This window comes from Poecilia reticulata, chromosome 5 (genome assembly GCF_904066995.2).
Source record: "Poecilia reticulata chromosome 5, P_reticulata-male-v2, whole genome shotgun sequence".
NCBI classification, from domain to species: domain Eukaryota; kingdom Metazoa; phylum Chordata; class Actinopteri; order Cyprinodontiformes; family Poeciliidae; genus Poecilia; species Poecilia reticulata.
Window position 1 is genome coordinate 28,397,542 of NC_088834.1, and position 17,068 is coordinate 28,414,609.

At 39.1% G+C, this 17,068-nt stretch overlaps 1 protein-coding gene across 18 annotated transcripts in view; it reads left to right on the top strand.

Annotated features, from left to right (window-relative positions):
• The window catches only part of itpr1b (inositol 1,4,5-trisphosphate receptor, type 1b), a 122,698-nt gene that overhangs the window by 91,635 nt on the left and 13,995 nt on the right, over window positions 1-17,068 (top strand). For all 18 annotated transcript variants that reach the window (XM_081607413.1, XM_008410435.3, XM_008410442.3 and 15 more), the window contains 7 exons: window positions 806-981; window positions 1,082-1,246; window positions 1,394-1,583; window positions 2,634-2,726; window positions 7,135-7,280; window positions 10,835-11,000; window positions 12,055-12,215. In XM_081607413.1, the coding sequence (XP_081463539.1) occupies window positions 806-981; window positions 1,082-1,246; window positions 1,394-1,583; window positions 2,634-2,726; window positions 7,135-7,280; window positions 10,835-11,000; window positions 12,055-12,215 (1,097 nt within the window). The remainder of the gene's footprint in view (window positions 1-805; window positions 982-1,081; window positions 1,247-1,393; window positions 1,584-2,633; window positions 2,727-7,134; window positions 7,281-10,834; window positions 11,001-12,054; window positions 12,216-17,068) is intronic.

A 17,068-nucleotide genomic window follows, 5' to 3' on the forward strand; every position in this document is an offset into this window, starting at 1 on the left:
GAAAAACAAGAATCCTGAAGTCTATCAATTAATATTTCCATCATCTGTGGACCGATTAACTTTGTTCTGAAACTGTATGTTTAAAAGAAATTACAATAAGAACATGAATGACATTTGTTCGTATTGCTGTCATAACAGATTTTTAAAAGTAAATAAAACGGAAAACCATGATTAATATGGGCAATTTTGTTTACAAATTATAAGGGAAATTTTGTTTACAGAAAAGTCATAATCCATTTTATTTATGGTTTTGGTTGTGTGTATATATATATATATATTTTTATTTCAGTTCTTGGTTGTGTTTTTATTTTGGATATTTCAAACACCTTGCAGTCCCAGTGTTGAGCATTCTTTCCAAAATAAACTTTGAAAGGGGGCAATATTATATTAAACAACAATATTATCACATATCGCAGTGATTTCTGGGGCAGTTTATATTTGTTATTGTGACAGAACTGGCCTTCCACGTAACACTCGGCTCTGAAAAGTTTGGGACATTTATCTGATGGAGGAAATGACAAATTCTTCTGGATTTTAATAAACAAAAATCCAGAAATTCTGCCCTTATTATCATATGTTTTATTTCATCTTTATTATTGTAGTCATTGTTTTGTTAGAACTTTTGACAATATTTTATCTATCTCATCGTATAATGTGGAATGTATTTAGCTGTAAGAGAATAAATAGTCACTATCTGTTTAAGAGAGAAAAAAACAAGTATTTGTAATGATAGCTGTGACTTTAAGTGAATTGACTATTTTTTTTCTGCCTTTCTCTAATCAAATCCTTTTGTTTTTTCCTTCAGGGACCCTGGAGCCCCACCTGTCCGCTCTGTTATGGATGGCCATGCTGGTGTCGCTGGCCATCGTCATCGTGTTGCCTCAGCCTCATGGCATCAGAGCGCTGATTGCGTCCACCATCCTGCGCCTGATCTTCTCTGTGGGCCTGGAGCCCACGCTGCTCCTGCTGGGCGGGTTTAACGTAAGTTTGCATCAATCAACATGTTTATGAAAGCAGATGTTTTCTGGTTCCGATTCGTCCATTTTTCTGAGTTACAAGAGGAGTTTGTTGGTTTTCCCAGCTGTGTAACAAGGTGATCTTCCTAATGAGCTTCGTTGGGAACCGAGGAACCTTCACGCGCGGATACAAGGCCATGATCATGGACGTGGAGTTCCTGTACCACCTGCTCTACCTGATTATCTGCTCACTGGGGGTCTTTGTCCACGTCTTCTTCTACAGCTTGCTGGTATTTGGTGGCACACGAAAATCACATCAGCTTAATAATAATAATGGTGCTAAATACAAGTGAAGGAAACAAAAAGAGTCTCCTTTTTTTTCCTGTGTGTTTCTCAAAGATGCCATACACTCATCTATAAGCGTTCCTCTTTTTCAGCTCTTCGATCTTGTTTACCGAGAAGAGACCTTACTGAACGTGATAAAGAGCGTCACCCGGAACGGGCGCTCCATAGTTCTGACGGCCGTGTTGGCCCTCATCCTCGTCTACCTCTTCTCGATTGTGGGATACATCTTCTTCAAGGACGACTTCATTTTGGCCGTCGACAGGATACCCAACAAAACTCTTGGTATGTTAAAGTATTGGCTGGCTCTCGTTCCACCGGAGGCATAAAAGTGTTTCTTGCCCTTCTTGACCCAAGTACTCATGGAAGGATTTACGTCATTATCAAAACACCTTAAATGAAGAAATATCAGTATAGCCAAGATGTGCGATCAAAATTTCTTCACATTTTTGTCAATGTTGGTTTTGTGACCAACACTGCCTTAATAAAGTATTCACACCTTGAACTTTTTCAACCACAAACTTCTATGTTTGTGGGATTTTATGCGATATACCAATATAAAGTAGTTTGTGACTATGAAAGGGAAGGTACATAATATTTGGTTTCATTTAGATTTTCAGAAGAAATCTAAAAGTTGGACTTCCCCCTTTTTATTCTGGTGAAATCCAGTCCAGCGGTTCACTTTTAGAAGTCACCTGACCATTACATCCGTAGATAATTTCATCTCAGTATAAATTTAGCTGTTCTGTGAAAACCTCAAATGTTTGTTAGAGAACAAAGCAGCATCACGAAGCCCAAGGAACACAGCAGATTGAATTTTAATAAATATTTAGGGCATAAAACAATGTCCAGCTGACAGAGCCCCTAAGGGCGTTGTTATATTGGAAGAGAAAAGAGTAAATGCACACTCAGAGCAACAAGGTATTAGTGTAGAATAACTCACATTGACGTGTTATAATGCTTTGCTCATATTCCTGATCTTAATCTGTGGCAGGTCTTCTGCAGCAGAAGGTTGATCTACAAATGATTGACTTTGGTACAGAATACCAAACTCCGATACGTGTTGCGCCAGTCACGCTATTCAGATTTTCCTTTAACACCTTGTATCATTTCCCATCACTTCACATTAAGAACTACTTGTAGAATTGCGAAGTTGAGGTCTATCACTTCAACCAAAATAAAATATATCACAGTTTGTGGTTGGAACGTGACAAAATGTTTAAAAAAAATTTATTAATTAAGGGACCTCAGTACTTCTGCAATGCATTGTGCAAATATATATGTGTGTGACTCTTTGTGCATGTGCATAATGCTACATGTTCTTTTGCTGAGCAGAACATGGAGCCAGCATGATTGGAGAGTTTTTCTCGGGCGGAGCGTGCCAGAAGGAAAATGGAGAAAACTGCTCGACAGAAGCCGTCATGGATGGTACGTTGACGAAAGCGAAGAGTGAAAGTATGAACATGTTGGAGGGAGGTTGTTGAGGTTCAAGGCTTCTGTTAGGTCTGAAGCCACATGTTGGTGCATGCATGAGATTTCAGGCTGTTGGTGTGCAACTCTGCTTCTGGCTTGTATGTTTGTTTTAAGACGGCCCTGCGTTTTCCTGAGTCACCAAGATCAGCGCAGCTGAACAAATCACGAGATTTAGTCAGACTGAGCCACCTGGTGAAATGTCAGGGGGTTTGGACCCCTCGTGCTGCGGAAGAGGGGTCGACGAGCCTAAGAGCCTATACTCGGGCCTGAGGTGAAAAGGTCAAGGATTAAAAACCATCAGGTACAAGTGGATTGAAGGATCCATCCAGTGATGGCACAGAAAGCCTCCAACTCCAAACAATAAGTCTTTGCAAGCGACTAATCTTGATGGGAAAAACCACCATTCAATCATGAACACATTCAGCAGCTTAAAACCGATCAGTCAGCCATATCCAATCCCCAAATTGCTTGACCCCTGACCTCGCCTAAGCTTCCAAAACCCTTCATCACTGTTCAAGTATGGGATAGTTTTTGTCGCTAATTGGAGAAAATCCTATACTTAAGTTCTCACAGCTTCTTTACCGAGCCAGCTCTAAAAGTATGGAATTAGTGATCCATTATTTCTGATTTCAACAAAGTTCTGCAACGTCAAGTCATAAAAATATATTAATTAGGCAACGTTGTTATATGCCACATCGCCACACAGCTCATTGAAAGGATTGCACAGTGGTTTGTCTTACCCGCGTCATCGTCGTCGTATGACTTTACTAACTGCGAGCTTGTTATTGAGAAAAAGTTTAAAGATTTTTGCTCATTTAGCTGCATCTGTTTCCAGAACTTCCCTCTTTTACTTCTCTGTGCTTCTCTCACTCTTTCTACTTTCTATCTTTTAAACAATACCTACCGAGAGCATTGACGTGTTGCCCCAGGATGCGTCTCTGGAAAGAAAAAAACAAGGGGGGAAACAGCCAGTGGAGAACTGTTGTGACTTTATGCTCCAGAACAGAGCTTAATCTATCTTTATGTTTATGTAATATATAACAAAAGACTGACATGAAGCAGTTCCGATCCAGCAGCATTTGCTTAGTTTTGAACTCAAAGCAAAATAGAGTCCAAGCAACGGCCAAGTCACCTACTGGTTACAGTCATTACAACATGTGCTGCTTTTCAACACACCACCGCTAAAGCAGCAGCGGACATGATCAACCCAGTGCCATGATTGCACACAGGCTTGATTTAAATAATTCTAATAAAATTACTCAATGGATATGATTTCAAATGTAATTGAGTAAAATAATTTACTCATAACGTACTAAAGCAGTGTTTCTCAACCTTTTTTGGGCCAGCGCCCCCCCCAGTCTTTATCCAGGTCCCTCACTGCCCCCCACCAAAGAATTTGCAGGCTACTTTGCACTGACTATTATTTTATCATTAATATTACTATCACTATTTTAGATGTTTTGATTTTTATGCTTCTTTCTGTATTTATCATCAAAAATAATTTCCCAGAGAACAAAAAAGTAATGGGAATAGAAATTATTTTCACAGGCGTCTACAAAAAATGCAATGAACATTCAAGTTAAAATCAGTAGGTCTAACAGCAGCCAATCAGACTGGAAAAATATTCTTATTTTGTGCCATTTTCTAGTTGTTAAATATTCCACAAAATGACCAGATAAAAGATGTTCAACATGCCAGTTTAAACTTTGAACTATTTGCAAAATGACTGAGCATTAAAACTTGGATAGAACTGTAACTACATTAATCATAGCTCTTCTTCTCTTCAGTGTTTCTGTCAGTTTCTGGTGGTGCAGCTCTGTGCTGCCTTCAGGAGAATGGGACATCAGAGTATCATCCATAAAACTTCACCCACATGGCATTTATTGTGCAAACCAGAGCTTTCAGTGGAAAAACAAAAGTTACAGATCATTTTAATGCCATACAAATATGAGACAGAAACATGGATTATATCTTTATATAGACCTGTCTATTGATTTACAGATTAATAGTTTTATTGGACAGAAATTACAAAGAACAAATCTGGTTCTTAATCAAATCCTAATGAGTCAAATTGAAAGTGTCATGGAGTCATCAGCCTCATGACATTAACACTGTCATGAAAAATAATATTGAAGAAATAAATATATCAAATCTAATTAAAAACATAAATAAGTCATCAGTTCTTTACTGTTATGGTCTGTAAGATATATTTATTCTCTGTACTAGATTTGGTTTCAACAAACCCATGACATTTCAACAATATTATTTTACCTTTTATCTGGAAATAGTGTCTGTTTATTCTTGCCATACAGTCCTCTGTATTAATTATTGCTCAAAAGGTCTTGCCATACCAGTTTATTCCTCTGTATTTACTTTAGTTTCTTAGTTTATTCTTGCATTTTGTTCTTCATTCATTTCCATTTATTTTCATTTGATTAGTATTATCCTCTCTTGGTTTATTGCTATGTCCACTGTAGTTTCTTTCCTGTTGCTAGATTTATTTGATCGTTTACCATCGCTCACCATCTTCACTCATCACCTGCTGCGCCGCCTAATTGTCATGTGTTTCACATCATGTGTTGATTTTTTTCACTGTTCAGCGTCGGATTCTCTGTTTTTATGCCATAATTCACATCTAGTTCGTCGCTCCGTTTCATCTCCCGCTTCAGAGTTTTGCACAATGTGCGCGTCTTTTTTTTTTAAGCCCCTAAAGCAGTGGTTCTTGACCTTTTTTGGGGTACCGAACCCCCCAGTTTCATATGCGCATTCACCGAACCCTTCTTATTCCTCTTTCTCTCCTCCTCCCCCTGCCCACCGCTGACACACAAAATACTTTGCGGTATTCTGATTTAGTAATGTAATTATATTAGCTGTGTTACCACCCCCACGCCACTAGAGGCAGTAGCAACCCCGAAAAGATGCGACTAAGGAGCAGATTTAGAGTATAGAATTTGGTAAAAACGGTGAGTTTTGCTGAAAGACACAAGTTCAAATCCATGCAGAGATGCGGAGCTCCTTCAATCAGGGCTGCTCCGCATCTCTGATTGGTTAAGCAATGTAACGTGATCCTCTGCAGCAAGTGATGGCAAAGCGGGGCGTCATCACAACTTTACACAAGTGTGTCTTTATCTCCGCGGCAGAGGCTCCGCCGAACCCCTGGAGTTCGATCGAACCCAGGTTAAGAACAACTGCCCTAAGGTGAAGGGCGGTCGGGAAATGTATCCCCCGTTTCATACCGGACCACTTACAGCACCGGTGTTAACGCTATAAAATGAACGCTATAAAATGAACGCTATAAAATGAACGCCCTCTATCGTGGTATCACCCATGGAGGGATTTCTTGATTTCTTTATTTAATTGGGTTCATTTTTCAGAGGGATACACAGTGAGGGTATCGTGATTTTAGCTACCAGTAGCAGGAGAACGGAGCTGTGCCAAAAAGCTAACAAGCTAACAAACACTGAATAGAAGGAACTGCCATCGATACAGTTGCAGCCAAGCATGATTTAATGTTACACAAGACAGCTTTACCAAGTTGCTCAGAGTCTAAACTGGCATTGTTGTGCATTTAAGGTGTAAAGTTTACCTTTGACCAAACGCCCCCCAAAGGCTTCCCAGCGCCCCCCTTTTGTAAAAATGTCTGCCAGCGCCCCCTGCCGTCCTCTGAACGCCCCCTGGGGGGCGGTACCGCCCACGTTGAGAACCGCTATACTAAAGTAAAAGTTTAGGTTTTGCAAACTTCTTAAAAAAAGAACAAAGTACAGACAGACAAATTGTACTTAATTACAGTAACGCGAGTAAAAGTATCTACTCATAAATTCGTAACTGGAATTAGCTGATCTTCAGCTTTATCTTCTGTGATGGGGACGAAGAAGTTGTAACCTCAGAAATTTTACGTTTTTTCACCTGCTGGTAGGTCCTGGTGACAACACTCTTCAGTGCAGGTGCACTGAATAGTGACAGAGAGGTCTGAATATATTCAAAGAATGTTCTTTTAATATGCTATCTGAGCTAATCTCCCATTCAAGACGCTAAAGACTGTATAAAATCCTCTTTGCAGTCATTTTGGTCTGTTTCAAAATCGTGAAATCAGTTACAACTTTCTCACACACTTATTTAATGTTTGCTTGGCTTGGCTTGTACTTTAAGAGAAATCTGCAGTTATCCGTGGGTCAAAGCTAGAAAATTGTTCACATATCAGATTAATGAATCCAGTTTGGTTCCAGCTCTGCTCAAAATGACCGTAACCCTTTCTGTGTTTAGAGATTCATCGATAAAAACAATGTCTCTCCTCCAGCAGATCAACTTTGGCATTTAGCTGCAGACGGCGGGTATCTAAAAACGTAACATTTTCTTTTCGTAGCTGCTGTTGCTGTCCAGCCGTCGGTGGTGATTGAGGACAAGGAGCGAACATGTGACTCCTTACTCATGTGCATTGTCACAGTACTGAGTCACGGCCTGCGGAGTGGAGGAGGTGTTGGGGACGTCCTGCGCAAGCCATCCAAAGAGGTACGGAGTAAACAAACATGGCAACTAATCATGCGGAAGCTTCTGAGAGCATGATCAAATTGAGATTTACTTGAAAGCACAAATGTGTATTTTTTTAGCTTTTTTTTTTTTTTTGTCACATTGCTTTCTTTTCAAACAGAAGACGGCAGCACACATGACGTGAATTCTTGCCCGTTTTCCCGCCTCGCAGTCAGATTGAATTAAGTTGAATTGAATTAAAGTAATTGGAGAAAAGTGAGAGGTCTTAAAAGTTGCATTTATGAACTAACAAGACCGTCAAGCTGTTAATTTTGCCCATCTTCAAAAAGCATGTAACAAATCTGACCCAGTAAGTGCATATTGACTAGTTTATTTTCTGAGAAATGCTGTAAGGACTGCCCTCTGCATAAAGAAGCTCTGTCTGAGCGTGCCGCTGAAAGGTCAAAGCGGCCGCAATGAAGACTCTTGTAACGTCCTGCATTCCAGAAATGACAATAAAGTTATCTCATGAGGGAGGAAGACGGGCTTGTGCTCTATTACAGAATGCCTTAGATCTTCAGTCTAACGTAAAGAATGAGGGAGTGAACTCAAACTTAGATAAACTTAGATGAGTTTTTTTTTTCCATGATAAAAAAACACAGCAGGACAGAGACCTATTTTCACAGAAGAACACTTATGATTATTATTATGCTATATAATTACAGCATAATGGCAACAAAGGCAATATCTATTAAATACTTGTGTTTAAATACTTGTGTTTAACCCTGATAGATACAACTCATTCTCTCCCTTCTTATTGTCCAACCTATCTTCATATGTCCTTTGTTTGACCTTTGCCACGTTTACCTTTAGTATATGTCTATGCTTCTGGACTTTTCCATTCCCTCACCACATCTCCTTCTCTACTTTATTCCGTCCAGATGACACACCAGCTGTCCTCCCACCTGTCTGAATGCTCACCTGAAGTGAGGAATGCTCTGGCATTACCTTAATAAATATTTTGTACACACAGGTTGACCACGAAAAGCTGGGTTGCTGTGGTTTTTGTGGACATGTTGAAAAATTCAACATGAGCGCTACGTGTAGCTGCTACCCATGTTCAAAGCTGCCACAGCAACAACTTACCTGTTTCTAAAATTTTGCAGTAACGACCTGCAATAGTCTATTTCATGCTGTGCTATGTTGACATACTATGTTGGCATGCTCACTGCTTGAAACTGAAAGTAAAACTGACAGCATATCCTATTTTTAAATTAAAGACCTCAGTTAAAGCTACAGTATGTAACTTTTATTATTAAAAAAAATTTTTTTATTACAAATTTGATAAAATTATAGTTATGTTGTGACAGCATAAGAAAGATAATCTGTAAAAAAATTAATTAATTAAGTAAGTAAGCTCCTGTGCCTTCTCCCAGTGCTCCCAGTACTAACTGCAGAAACAACTCAGTCAGAAACGACCAATCAGGAGGAGGGTTTAACGCTGTCAATCACTCTCATGCTCACCCACTCGCGCTTACTCTCTGCTGGTTTACGACAACCTGCTACAAATGCTAAAGCTAGCTAGCACAGCCACCGACAACAGTAGATGAACGGTTTTCCTGTAACGAGTTGTCTCTCCACCATTAGCACATTTAGCCGCGTACAAGAGGTCGATAGGCAGCACTAAGACCCTCCCCCTGTCTCTGATTGGTTGTTTTGTCCAGAATTAGTTCATTTTTGCAGATTGCAATTGTAGCACGAGGACCTCGATTTTATTTTATTCATGTATTTTTTTTAACAGATTCTGTCTCATATAAAACTGCCACAACATGGCGACAGTTTTAATAAATATTTTAGTTAGTGTAAATATTTTTTTTCGCAACTTTTTTTCTTTTTTGGCCAGACAGTGTATATGCATACGTTTGTCACTGGTTTCTCAGTTCTCTGTTTTTTTCTCTCTCTTTCAACAGTTGTAGACGCAGATTTCTCGGGTGTTATCTTGTATGATCTATCTTCTTTCTCTTCTCTATTTTAATCCCTTTGTTTCATATCTAACTTCCTTTCTCACCTTTTTCCATCTATGTGTTCATTCCATTTAAAATAAACTTGAAGCAATTTCTAACAAAGTATAACAAAGTGTATATATATATAATATATATATATATATATAATTGATTTTCTTTCACAGAAGGTAAGTTGATTCCATAAATAAGGGGAAAACAATATGATGAAATCAGAACAAAACTAATGGGCCAAAAAAATTTTGACTCGCTTCCTTACATTTAGTCCCACATAGCAATAATTTCTTTTTTTTTTTTTTATAATTTTTTGGCACTAGTGGCCTTTATTCAACAATATTCCCTAAAGGAAGGGGGTACAGATGCAGAGGACGTTTGCTCTGTAGCCTCTGTTTACGGGGTGCCCACTCTATCCACTGCACCACCTGAAGCCCCGTAGCAAGAATTTATTAGCATGTCGATCACCAAAACACAAACAAGAAGAGGCTTAGAGGCAATCTTTGATGCAGTCTCGCCAACACCTTGAGCTCATTTTGTCACTCCTACAGCACACCTCACTGCTGTCCAACAGCTCTTTCACATCCTTCACCAGTCTAACATACTTCCCTGCCACTCCAGACCTCCTCATCTAATACCACAGTTTCTCTGTCTACTCCCTGTCGTACGCTTTGGCCTTCTCTGTACTTCTCCATCAGCATCCTCAAAGCAAAAATTACATCTGTAGTACTCTTTCTTGGCATGAAACCTCTCTTCTGCTCACAAATGCTAACCTAAGCCTACATCCCACTGCTCTTTACCCTACATCTTTATTCCTTTTCCTTTCAGATGAGTGAGAAAATGCCTTTCCTCAGGCATCTTCGCACTCTTGAAGATTTTGTGGAACAACCAAGTTAAAAACTCTATCTCCACCTCTCGTAGACACTTCCATACCTCCACCAGTGTGTCATCAGGACCAATTTCCTTTCCCCTCCTCATCCTCTTCAAACTTTCCTCACGTCAACCTTACTAATCTTATCTACTTCTACTCTACATTTTCTCTCATTTTTCTCAGTCATCAAAGTACTGGTCAGTACGTTTCCATTCCCACCCTTAATCACCCTCACCTACTGCACTTCTTTCTATCTCTATCTCTCTACCTCAGCAGATAGATACAACTCATTCTCTCCCTTCTTATTGTCCAACCTATCTTCATATGTCCTTTGTTTGACCTTTGCCACGTTTACCTTTAGTATATGTCTATGCTTCTGGACTTTTCCATTCCCTCACCACGTCTCCTTCTCTACTTTATTCCGTCCAGATGACACACCAGCTGTCCTCCCACCTGTCTCCCTTATCAGATTAGCTGTAGCTGTCCAGTCATCTGGGAGCAACTCCTGACCAAGAACATGTTTCAACTCCTCCCTAAAAAACCCACAACACTCTCATTTTTGTCAGTTTCCACCACATGGGCCTTTGTTCTGCATACTTTCTGAAATTTAATGGAAATCCATTGTAAAAACTGACAGAATATTTCCACTGAGAGTGAAATCCCCTCAAAGCTCATGGTGCTTCACTTGTTTTCTTCCCCGTCTCCCTCAGGAACCTTTGTTTGCAGCCAGAGTCATCTACGACCTGCTTTTCTTCTTCATGGTCATCATCATTGTCCTCAACCTCATCTTTGGTGTCATCATCGATACGTTTGCCGACTTGAGGAGCGAAAAGCAGAAGAAAGAGGAAATCCTAAAGACGACATGTTTCATTTGTGGTGGGTAAATTAAGTTTAAAAAACAATCAGTGTAATTGGAAAATAAATGTTGCGTTTCCCTTGTTTTTGTTTCTGCAGCCAGTTCTCTGACCAGACTTTACTTTTGGCTGTTTAGGGGTTTTATTGCTGCCTCTTTTTTTTTTTTGTCTCTTTTTACAATCATTGCCATGCATAAGTTGTAATTGTTGCAAAACAACAACAAAAACAAAACAAACAGATGTCTTTCAGTTCCAGTTACGTCAAAGCTGCAATCGATACCCCCGACGTGTTGCATGAAGCTTTAGTCGAGCAGCAGGTGTAAGCTTTATGGCTCCCAGTCAAAATTAATACAAGCCATCCGAGTGGTCTGCCCTAAGTGTGAGCGTGCCACTGCTCTGCAGCAGATTCACATCAGGGTTGCTTGCAACATGGGGGCTGTTTTTTCTCTGTAAAAAAAAAATACCCAACGCCTCCTCTTCCCAGAATGAATGTTTAGTCACGGAAGGTGCTGCTGTGGAGGAGGAGTGTTTCTTCCTGTTGCCATATGAGGCTTGACCACGTTCAACTGTACACACGCTGCAGTCACTGGCCCAGACAGTCACTTGTTGACATTTTGTAGTGAATAACCCCTGCTCCTTGGGCTGGGTGACACTGTGAAGCCTTCTTTTTTTTCTCTCTCTTTTTTTGTAAAAGGATTGCAAGAACATGAGTGGATTACTGGGATTTATTGTAACAGAAAACATAAACAAAAAAAAAACCTTTGTCACCTCTGACGTTTTTTGTGTCCATTCCCCGCATCACCTTGTTTCCTCTTATTTTCTCAGTCGCCCCCATTTAGGTCACAAGCACAATTATGTCATCCTCTAATAAAGCGTATTTCATCACTTTTTTTCCCAAGAATTGAGAAGAAATGTGTGTAATGTTTATTTTGGGTGTGTGTGTGTGTGTGTGTGTGTGTGTGTGTGTGTGTGCGTGCGTGCGTGCGTGCGTGCGTGCGTGCGTGCGTGCGTGCGTGCGTGCGTGTGTGTGTGTGCGTGTATGTGTGGGTGGTGGTCTTGCATTCTTTCCTTTTTAGGTCTGGAGAGAGATAAGTTTGACAATAAGACGGTAACTTTTGAAGAACACATCAAGGTGGAGCACAACATGTGGCACTACTTGTTCTTCATCGTCCTGGTGAAGGTGAAGGACTCCACGGAGTTTACGGGACCCGAAAGCTATGTGGCTGAGATGATCCGGGTAAGGATGATGTCCTGCACAAACAAGGTCTTCCACACAAAAACCATTCATTCATTTTTTTTTTGTAAGGTAAATAGTAGAATTAATTGAGAAACTTCATGTCCAGTCGCAAACATTTTTCAGATTTATTTGCAAAGTCTTGGAATTTTTTTATTTTTATTTTTTATTATTATTCGAGGAGTAACCAAAACTTTTTTTTTTAATACATTCCCAGTTTTAGCAAAAAAAACTTTATCGACCATTGTTTGCCTTTTTTTTTCATTTCTTTCATTTACAGATTAAAACGAACACATCACATGTTAACATAAACCAAAGTTTTAAATGAAAAGGAGTAGCGTGAAGAAAAAAAAACAAATCTTAAAAACCTTCAAGTCAATTTACTTTACCATGAGCAACCAGAATGCAGTGTGTGTATAAAGATGATAATAATAATAAAAAAGACATTATCTTTGTAATGATACGGCACTCTGAGTCAATATAATTCATTATACCTAAAATGAATATTCTATTTTATTTATTTCATAAAAGTAAAAATAGATCTTTTCTCTTTGGTTTCATTTGACTGTTCCACAGATTTGTTCCATAAACAGATCATTTTGATAAACTATAAAAGTAATAATAATACTGATGATAATAATAATTCTAACAATAATGTGTAACCCCTAGTATTTTATTTTCAGGCGTTATTTTCCATTGCATGTATTCCTTTTTTCTCAACGGACCAACAAAATCCCGATAAAATGCAACAATAACCTCGTGCTTGTGACGAGGCGTTGTATGCTTGTTTTTTTTTTTTGCATCATGTATCTTTAAAGCCGCAGCGTCTCACATTTTCAAACACTAAAAATAGACGACGGTGGAACTTTGCCCTTAAGAGTAAGAACCAAGAAAGATTCATTTTGATTGTTGCAACCGAGTCGTAAACCTTTAGAAAACATTTCAACTGCCAAAGGAAAGCCCCACTTTGTGAAGTGGTTGCTTCATTGACGCACTCACGCTGCTGTCAGCTTCTGACGGTTTCTTATTAGATTTAGCCCACTCTCTTCCCCTTTTTCTCTTGATCTGCTGCAGTCTTGTGATTTCAGGATACCCTCTCCCCCCCTCCCACCACCACCATCACTTCCCTCTCATTAACTCTGCACCATGTTGAGCCAAACTCGGATTGTCAAGCGTGCGTTTTGAAGAGCGGCTTTCGGGCTTAGCAGAGAAGACCCGTTGATCTGTCAGGTGACCCGTTCTTCCTCAGCGCTCGGTCTCAGGTCCAACTCAGCTGTTTGCTGCGCTGCTTTTTCATCATCTTGTCTGAAAGCAACTTTTAAGAAATGACCTGCAACTTTTGTCTTTCATTTATTCTAAAATTATAAGTGGGCTCATTCTGTTGGCACAGATCTCATTTTTATTCTCTTGGGTTTAGGTTTCCTGTATAGAGGAATGAGAACCAGAACTGCATTGAACATGTGCTTTATATTTTTATTAATAAGCCCATATATTGTTGAAAGAAACTGCTGAGAGAGATTCTGACATATTTTAGTTAAATATTCTTTTTCTGTTAAATAAGTACAAAAATAAATAAATTCTACTTCCAACTATTGCAGACATCAATAAGTAAAATGTCTGCAGACGAACGGTTTAACCCGCCCAGTTAACGGTTTCAGCTCTACTGCTGCAAGACTTCCTTAGAAAAAACAACTTTACTAAGTTTATCTGGGTGGTTTGTAGATGGAAACAAAATGAAACATAGAGTGCACACATGAACATGTAATCTGCTTTGAATGTTTGAATAAAGTTGCAGATCTTGGTATTCAAATTAAAATGTCTAAAATCACACTCTTGAGCTTTAGAGATGATAGTTTCCTATTAATTTCTTACATTTTTTTTTAGCTCTGCAGTAGAAAGCAGATAAACGTTCACTATACAAAGACTGTTTTGTCTATTTTTTCAGACAACGTATTACTTTTGGTTTTACTTGCTAAATAAAACTAATACTAGCACATTTTTTATTTTATTTATTTTTGCAACTTGCCTGAATAATAATAATTATTATTATTATTGTTCCTATTATTATTAATTAGGTGTGCACCAGTGCATCTGCCCCAATTTCCTTAATTTTGGGAGGTCAGTGATCTTATCTGTCTCAACGAAGGTCTAAAAATCAGGCACTGTCCTCTTCTGCCCTCCCGTTAGAGAGGTTTGACTGTTAGCCCCGCCCACCAGGTCATTTCCGCACATTTCCAGTTAGCAATAGTCACCCCACTGTTGCCAGCTCAGCAACTTTCTTGCTACATTTATCAGCAACAAAATCTATATCAGCCAAAATCTGAATCGGCAGGTCAGACTTTTTAAATATTGGTATTCGGAGATCAGCCAGAAAACTGCAGTCGTTGCACCAGTTTTATTAATATTGCCTCCAAAGTCTGAATTTACGCACATGTCCTTAGTTGCGCTGCGGTTAAACAGTATGAGTTGGGTGAAGGGTTTTGGGAATCCTTCCAAAAGAGTCTTACTATGGCTTGCTGGAAGTCTGGCCCATTCCTCATGCCTGAACTGGAGTAAATGAGTCAGGGGTGTGTGGCTGTCTACCTCACACACACTTTTTCATTCTCCCCACAGATTTTTCTAGGGAGGTGGGATCAGGACGTCTACTGGATATTAACCGTTTAAGCCACTTTGGCCCAAATTTGTTGCCATGCCCAGAGTCACTGTGCAAACTCTTTGATGTTTCAGTATTTCCTCCTGTTGTTCTTTTCTGATGGCGTCTGTTTTGTGATGTGCACCAAAGCTTCCTGTAACAAAACACTCCCAGAAAATGACCCTTTTGCCCTTCCGTATGTCACGGTAGGGATTATGTTATCTAGCTCCAAGCTTCCCACTTTTTCTTTCAAATGTAATAACGGTTTTTCTTCAGCATCATATCACATAAGTTTTCAAAATTAGTGTAAATGCAGGTCAAACTGTCTCTCTGTTACTGTAACTTAAGAAATATTAGTAATCCTGTCTGGTTTTAAAAAATGGCTCCCAATTGTCAATGGCTTATGCCTTTGAATACAGATATATAATATAAAATGTAATTTGTATGCCGAAACATATTTTTCATCCACTTCTCAGAATCGGTAGATGCTTTTGTCGAGGATTTCTCTGTTTTCTGCAAAAACAATGAGCTTGATATGAAATGATCAAAACCAGTGGTGGGAAGTAACGAAGTACAAGTACGTCGTTACTGTACTTAAGTACAATTTTCGTGTATCTGTACTTTACTTAATTAGATTTAATAATGGGTACTTTCTACTTTTACTCCACTACATTTTGCAGTAAGTATCTGTACTTTCTACTTCACTACATTTCTACAAACTGTCTCGTTACTCGTTACATCCAAGTCGCGTTGCTCTTTTTATCCGTTAAAATGTGAAGTTCAGGGACTTAAGGTGGCGCCGTAAAATCCAATCAATAACGTGACTAGTGTCTGTTGTCACCCATCGGCTCCACCTTTACTCGCACGCGGAGCTCCAGACATGCGCAGTGGTTTCCTCTGAGCGGGAGATGTCTATCTAATGTATGTCATATAATAGCGCTGCATAAATCATAAGATATGGCGACATGTAAAATTAGCAGCGCTTCGCTTTCACAGATGGTGGGGACTTGTCCATCTTTTAGCGTCTCTTGGAAGGAAAGCTTAAAGAAAGGTAAGATCTGTGGACGTGATGCTAGCAAAGCTGGCTGTACTGAGACACATGTTGCATCTGCGATGAAAAAAAGTTTTCACTCATGCGCTGAATTATTGTGTGGATGTGTTGACTGAGGTGTCGCAAATATGGGACAACGCTGGTACCAAAGTGCAATGTAGTGGCACGATATTCAGGAACGATCCGATTCTTCTGGACGGATCTTTACTGATTACATTTATTTCAGCTCTAAGTATTTAATATCTAGGTTTTTTTATGGGAATGTGGATCTTTCAGATCAATTTAAGAAGCAATTTTGATAGGTAAAAGTAATTTATTTGTGTCACGTAGCGCAGGGTGCTGGTCTTGACTTGGTCTTGGATTGGTGGTCTTGACTACAACTCTGCTACTGGCTCCTCGGTTGCCTGTCCTCTCCCACCCACCTTCTTTCCATCCCCTTCCTGTTGGATTTCTTTATAAATAAAAGCCACTAGTGGCAAAAAAAGTGAACTTCATGTTATGTTAAGACAGGAGACAAGATGTTTCCATCCCTAAAATTATGATGCATAGAATCACATATCTAAATCTAAACTATGTTATAGAGTAAACACAATAAAAACATGCTTTATCTGTGGCATTGTTCATTAAAATGGCACATTTCTAGTGTATTAAAATTAAATAGGATTGGTAAACTTAATGATATTAGCGATTAGGTAATTCATTCAGCAAGTACTTTTACTTTTAATACTTAAGTATTTTTAAAAGCCAGTACTTTTTTACTTTTACTTAAGTATAAATGTTAATGTGGTAGTTTTACTTTTACTTGAGTACATTTTTGTCTGTGTATTTCTACTTCTGCTTAAGTAGATTTTTTGAGTATTTTCTCCACCACTGATCAAAACACAACTTTATATTAACGCTTAGCGCTACGGCTAACTTTAATCAAAGGAAGTGTTGGGAGTAGCCCACACCCCGAATGCCTACATGCATAACCACATTAGCTAGGCATTTGGCATGCTTTGCAAAAACTTTCCAGAAGACTTTTATTTCCCCCCACGCAAAAATAAATCACGCAATAAACTGCCGCACCCCTAACCCCGCAAAAAAAACAAAAAACGCATGTTTAATATTTTAAAAGACAAACAAAAACCTTAATCTGGTTAAAAGAAAAATTTGCATTCAATATGCGACCAG